Source organism: Lathyrus oleraceus, chromosome 4, assembly GCF_024323335.1.
Source record: "Lathyrus oleraceus cultivar Zhongwan6 chromosome 4, CAAS_Psat_ZW6_1.0, whole genome shotgun sequence".
Taxonomy (NCBI): Eukaryota; Viridiplantae; Streptophyta; class Magnoliopsida; order Fabales; family Fabaceae; genus Lathyrus; species Lathyrus oleraceus.
Window position 1 is genome coordinate 429,784,804 of NC_066582.1, and position 6,832 is coordinate 429,791,635.

Consider the following 6,832-nt stretch of genomic DNA (forward strand, 5'->3'; position numbering starts at 1 on the left):
AAACGTCAACATATTCATGCAACAACTCTACCAACTTGGAGTGTACATGCTCGACAAGAGATGCCCTAACTTTTACTTCTTTTTTGTCAGTTTCAGAACCCAAGTTGATGACATCCACTGGTTCTTTGTACGTATGAATCTCTTTCTCTTCATGCTCAAGGAGCCGTGCTAGTTCAACTGGTAATTCACAATCTTCCTCACTATCTTCTTCAGCTTGGTTGATTGGAAATTCGGCTTTACAGTTGATTTTAGCCATGTTGTAATCAATGGTTTTATTTGCTCTGCATATGATGGGCTTATTTTAGTATGCTTTTTGAGAAAAGTGGAAAAAAGAAAAAGAAATCTTTTGCCATTTCATTGTTTTTAGTGAAAAAGGAAAATAACTGAAGGAAAGGGAACACAAGTTTTGCATGCAAAAAGTACATTTTATTTATTCACATAATGCTTTTAAACATGGGGGCCCTTACAAGCTATCCTCTCGTCTCGGGCGAGGACGGGGGATGAAGAAAACAAAATGAATTACGTTTTTTCCGAGTACACCATGGGAATCATGATGGTCGTCCAATTGGGAAGCTTGAACCCTGGAGGACATCTGCAAACAAGGTTGGGTGCCCCTGGCTTGCTACCACTGGACTCTCCAATAACTGCCACAATATGCTCATTTTGATAGACGGCGCTGCTGAACTTGACCGGGTTGAATTGCTTTTTCTTCGGGCTCGCTTTGCATGTTGCTGGGTGATAACCGATACCAAACCTGTCACACTTCTCTGCCACATTGACGACCTTACCCCAACCGGGAAGCGGGCCTTTCTCCAATGTCTGCTTGACACTCTTTGCTGAGGATAGGATGGTAGCGGATGATTGGTTGTTATTGGCTGTAGCGGAACTGACATCTTCAAACTCCAAATAATGGAGCGGAACTTCGACGATCCCTTCACCTGTTTCAATATATCTGAAACAGGAGAGTTCACTAACCAACAAATCTTATTCACCACATACAATTACCAGCTTGTCGTCTATCAAGTATTTCAGCCTTTGGTGCAATGTAGAAGTGACTGCCCCAGCGGCTTGGATCCATGGTCTGCCCAACAAACAACTGTAAGTTGGGTTGATGTCCATGACTTGGAATGTGATGCTGAACTGGTGGGGTCCAACACAGATAGGCAAATCGACTTCCCCAATAACCTGCCTTCGGGATCCATCGAAAGCTCTAACGATCAATGCACTGGTCCTTATCTCGGGCCCCTTAAACTGTAATTGGCTTAATGTAGATTTTGGCAGTATATTAAGCGAAGATCTAGTATCAACGAGGACTCGGGATAAGATAGAGTTAGTACATGGGACCAAAATGTGTAGTGCTTTGTTGTGGGCGTTCCCCTCAGGAGGTAGCGATGCTTCATTAAATCCCAGATACCTACTGGCGGTGATATTAGCAACCACGTCGTCAAATTGATCGACCATGATATCTTGCATCACGTGAATGGCACTTAGAACTTTCAGAAATGCTTTGCGATGAGCCTCATAATCAACAACAAAGACAAAATGGATATTTTGGAGGGGGTTTGATTCAACTGGTCAACAATCTTGAAGTCACTTTTCTTGATCAATTCGAGGAATTCTTGGTTTTCCTCAAAAGTGATACACTTCTTGTGATCTTCAATCTGTTCTTTCTCAACCATCGGCCCTTTACCCTTGGATGCTTCAGATTCGGTAGCTCTATTGTCAATAACCATCGTCAATAATGGAACAGTCGTCACGGTCGGAGTAGCAGGTACAGTTGCCCCTGCCTGTGGAGTCGGAATAGGAATGACTTTTTCCTTAGGCAGGATAAATATGGGTGCTGGAGACACCCTAGGAGTCTATTTAGGATCGAATACACGACCACTTCGAGTCATGCCTCCCGTTCCAGCAATGTTGACGATTTCTGTATCAGGAATGCGAATTTCTTTTCCTCCCAAATATGTTGTAGTCTCATAATTCCAAGGCACTGCCTTAGCATTCTGATACGGGAACAGAGTGGGAACACGGAAATGAATCGGTTGAATCCTCTTGGGAGGAACTTCAACCTTCTTTTTTTTGTACACGATTGTTATTGGTTCAATTACTGCCACCTCTTTTGCTGCTTGAGACTTGGAGAATTGTATTAACCCTTGATCCATCAGTTCTTGCACACAACTCCTCATCTTATCGCAATTGTCCGGATTAGACTCGCATATTGCGCAATCATCATGTACCCCTTTTAGAAACCCAAACTGTTCAAGCTTCTGTAATACAACGGACATCAAAGTCTCCACTTCTTCGGCCCTTAGTATAAATTTGGTATTTTCCTCTTCAATCACGGTGTTGACTACTGCACCGTTGTAATTCGGCAAAGGATTTGTCTTTACATTAGGCTTTTCTTTAGAGAAAGTCAGGATGTCTTGATTGATCAAATCTTGGATTTTGTATTTGAGTGCCCAACAATCTTCTGTAGAATGCCTTATGAATCCAGCATGATAAGCGCACGAAGCATTAGGATCGTGCTTGGCGCGGAATGGAGGAGTGGCCGCGGGTATCTCTCTTGTCAATTTGGGGTCGATTACCAAAATTGTTTCTGTTGTTCTGACCTCAATTTTGTCCTTTGTTATCACGGTTGTATTGTTGGTTCAGATTTTTCTGAGCGGGTGTTGATTGCTGATTACCTTACTGCGATTGGTACTGGAATGTCGGTTGCTGATATTGAGCTGCGGTGATGTACGAATAAGGGTAATACGGCATATGGGCCATCAGAAATTGATATCGAGGGCGAGCCTTCGCCGTTACAGCGTTTTCTCCCCCCTTATTCTTTTTAGCAAAACCCCAATGCGGCCTCTTGTTTGTTGTCTGCTGTGCGGTCGTGTCTGTGATTTTTCCCGATTTCAGTCCACTCTCGTCACGTTCCCCAATGGTTACCATATCAGCAAAATTTGTTGACGAACTACCGATCATCTTCTCAAAATACAAACCTTGCAGTGTACCCATGAAGAGATCTACTAATTCGTTGTCAGATAATGCTGGTTGAACCCTAGACACCACTTCGCGCCAACATTGAGCATATTCCTTGAAGGTTTCATTAGATATTTGAGACTTATTCTGCAGTTGAAGCCTTGTCGGAGCCATGTCAAGGTTATATTTATATTGTATCAAGAATGCCTCAGAGAGATCCCCCCATGACCGAATCTTTGAGCGTTTTAAACCCATGTACCAATCCAAGGAAGCCCTAGGCAAGCTATCTTGGAAGCAATGGATCAGGAGGTTGTCATTATCAATGTATGAGGCCATTTTCCTACAGTACACGGTGATGTGACTGCGGGGCAGCTGATGCCCTTGTACTTTGGGAGGTCAGGTACCTTGAATTTCTGAGGTAGGACCACGTTTGGGACCAAGCAGAGGTCTCGAGCATCTATACCGAAGGAAGATAAGCCTTCGATGGCCCTTATTCTGTCGTCCAAGATTTGGTAATCCGCAGGTCTGGCCGGATCAACAGCGGGAGGAGCGACCTGGATGGCCAGTCGGGAAGTTTCTGGAACAGTTGGTGCAGACATATTTGAGGTAAACCACATCTGAGGCGGGTAAGAGAAACCCGGTGGCACGGTTTAAGCAGCGTTAGTTATCTGAGGGTATTGCCCTCCATCCTGGGCATTGGGGGCCTGAGGTGCCCCTCTCTTCACGTGCTAGAGTGGAGGTTACCCCAAGATTACCGAAAGGAAAAGCCGGGACTTGACTGACGCTCGCAACTTGAGCGATTTGAGTGGGAATCTGAAAATGGAGGTACAGGCCTCGATAGTCATCTTTAGCATCAGGGGTGTCGTCAGGAACCTGACCTTGATTGTTATCTGAATCAGCAGCATCGACCCGAGTAGTTTGAAGAGTGGGGAGGGCCAACGGAAAACCATCGTTTCCAGCAACGTTAGCGGCAGAGAGAACCAGATGAGGGAAGAAAGCCCCCCACTGGAAAGATTGGAAGCTAAATGTGGGGGCATTCCCCATAGCTAGGTAGTAGCAAGCCTAACAGAGTCCATAGGGACCATATGACGGTTCCCTGAGTTGGGCACAACAGTTTCCACCAAAGTATCGACGGTAGTGCTAGCAGCAGCAGTAGGAATGGTCACCCTAGCAACATGGGTGACGTTGGCAGCAGTAGAGGCATGGTTTCTCTGAGACTGGAGAATCTTAAGGATAGTCTCCATGTTCCCCCTGAAAAGATTCATTTTGCCTTGCACCTGGGCAAGGGACTCGTGAACAACAACATTGTCGACTTCGTATTCGGCCATAATCTTTATTTCATCGTTGTTGCTGTGGAAAAACATCGAGTGTAAGCATTTTGTTTTCTGGCGGCTTTTGACAAATAAATGCATGGATGCATGTATGTATGCAAAAAGATTTAATATGTGCATTTATTGTTTTTTCATTTATTTGTAGAGGACAACAGTTCCAAGGAATCCGCGAGTTTGTTTATTTAACACAAGCAAATATAAAGCATAAAGTGACACAGTTTATGAAGCCAATAATCGAGAAACTCTTTTATTCAATGTTGAGAAAACGGAATACAAGTACAACAAGGAAATGCCCATCGGGCTACAAAAGTATCACATTGGTCATATCAGACCTCAACCTAGTGAATTACAAGCAACTAGAAGCAATTTGATAACAACTCTTCATAGTAAGTCTGGGATTTATGGGACAGGTAGGCGCCCCACTTTCCCAATATCGCACTCCCTTCAGGTGGTAAGTCGTGATCTGGTTCGCTTGGAACGTTGTTCACAACTGTCTTCCCTCAGTTGGAGAGGTCTTCAGGATGCTTGTTCACTTGTATGTTGGTGTCTTCCAGGTTTTCATGTGATTGCCCTTTTAGCTCTCGAATCTCTTCTAGTCTCTGGTTCAACTCGTACTGATTTTGGCGAAGGGTGACTTCTAGTTGTTTGGTGCAGCTTTTCTCATCCTTCAACTCCTTCTTACAAGTGTCTAGCAGACTTTGGAGTTTCTTGGTTTGTTCCATGTGTTCTAGTTCCGCTTTGCTGGCACGGTATTGAGCTTCAGCTAACTGCTTCTTTTTGGCTGTCAAACTAGCATAAGTCCCTTTGAGGGTGTCACCCACTTTGAGTCTTTTGAATACCTTTGTTTGCACCTCGTTGTCTGCTTGACGAACTCTATCTCTCTTCTGATTCAGATTGAACTTCAAGGTTTCCTTCTCCAAAGAGATCTTACCAAGCCTAGATTTGAGATCAACATTCTCTTTCTCTAGGTTCTTGATAACCTTCTCCAATTCAACGACTTCATAATTTGGATGGTTCACTGGTTCAAAAGGCTGGACATTCATGGACGGTTCGGGCGGGAACGACAACAAAATCTCACTAACTCTGCCTTTGACCCAACTGGTATAAGCTTCCTTGGTGATACAATTCTTCTTACCCATCTTTGCTCTTCCTTGAGGACAAATTGCTCCCCAAGCCTTGACAATCTTTTTGATCAATTCTGGTTCTTCGACCCCTTCATACAAGACAAAACCTTTTACACTCTTGAGATCAGGCTTATCCACCATAGGGTATCCCAGTTGTCGTAGTGCTAACCTCGGGTTGTAGTTGATTCCTCCTTTTGTACCAAGAAGAGGTACATTAGGAAAATCCCCACAGTTAAGGATGAGATTGACACCATCGTAAACTCGAGAATACCAAGGAATGTCTTCGGCTTTTAAGGACATGATCCGCTGGGACCATTTCAAGTTTTTTTGTTCTCAACAAAAGGGCCTTTGATGGGTAGATGCAAAATAAACCATCCATACAGCAAAGGGGTACACCAGACGATAATCCCTTTCTTCTTCTGAGTCCTCACATGGATGGAGTAGTAAGTATCAGCAAGAAGAGTAGGAATAGGATTCTAAGTCAGGAAGATATGAATAGCAGCCAAGTCTACGAATTCCTCCATATTCGGAAACAATACAGTCCCATAGATAAGTAAAACTAGATTTGCGTTGAAGGTCGTCCAACTCCCAGCTTCGGTGAAGGCAATAGCTTTGTCCACTAGAAACTTAGAGGTGAAGCCATGAATTCCACCCTTAGGCTTCAGGTTCAGTTATATTTCCTTCTTTCCCATGTGTAGAGCTTCGACAAGGTCTGGATATTTAGGAAGTTCCTTAGTGCGAATGTAGGGAACTTGGTTCTTGATCCTAATACCCAGAATATGTAAGTACTCTTCCAATGTAGGCGCTAGCTGGTAATCTTGGAAAGTAAAGCATCTCAGTGGGGGATCATAGAATTGCACCAGAGTGTGCACATCAGTGATGTTGGCTTCGGTGTTCAGAATGCCCAAAAGGTTACCATAAGCCTCCTTGAAGTCATCTTTGTGTCCCATATCTAAACGTTCCCCAAGTCCTCTCAATACAACCAACTGAGGTTCCACAAACTTGTAATTGTGGATGTTCTTTCTCTTGAGATTCATGCTTTGCTTTGAATGCTTGGTAAACAAACTGGACTCTTGGATTCCTGGAAAAGACATGCATATGCAAAATTTTGGTCATGATGAATGATAATGTAATGATGAGATGATATGAGTCACATGGATTCAAAACTTTGATATGTTCTGAACAATCTGTAAGTGCCACATGTTGCAAGTTCAAAGGTTCGACGTAATATGAGTATCAAGGTAGGTAGAGTCTATGGTTTCCTTCAATTAAAACCTATATCCCCCTCACAGGTGTCGACTATGCTCCAAGGTGGTCCCTAGAAGGTCTCCCAGAGTCATCGACTCGGAATGGAAATACCCTGCTATAGTGAATACTCACAGGACAAAAGTACTTCAAAGTGAATCTAGTCTG

The 6,832-nt window shown here is 43.7% G+C and overlaps 1 protein-coding gene across 1 annotated transcript; it reads right to left on the reverse strand.

Moving 5' to 3' along the window:
- Positions 1–1,859: 1,859 nt before the first annotated feature.
- LOC127137822 (uncharacterized) lies at positions 1,860–3,219 on the reverse strand. The gene is made up of 2 exons (XM_051064246.1): positions 2,687–3,219; positions 1,860–2,601 (listed from the first exon to the last, which is right to left on the reverse strand). The coding sequence occupies exons 1-2, from the start codon at positions 3,217–3,219 to the stop codon at positions 1,860–1,862; spliced, it is 1,275 nt and encodes a 424-aa protein (XP_050920203.1).
- Positions 3,220–6,832: the final 3,613 nt, after the last annotated feature.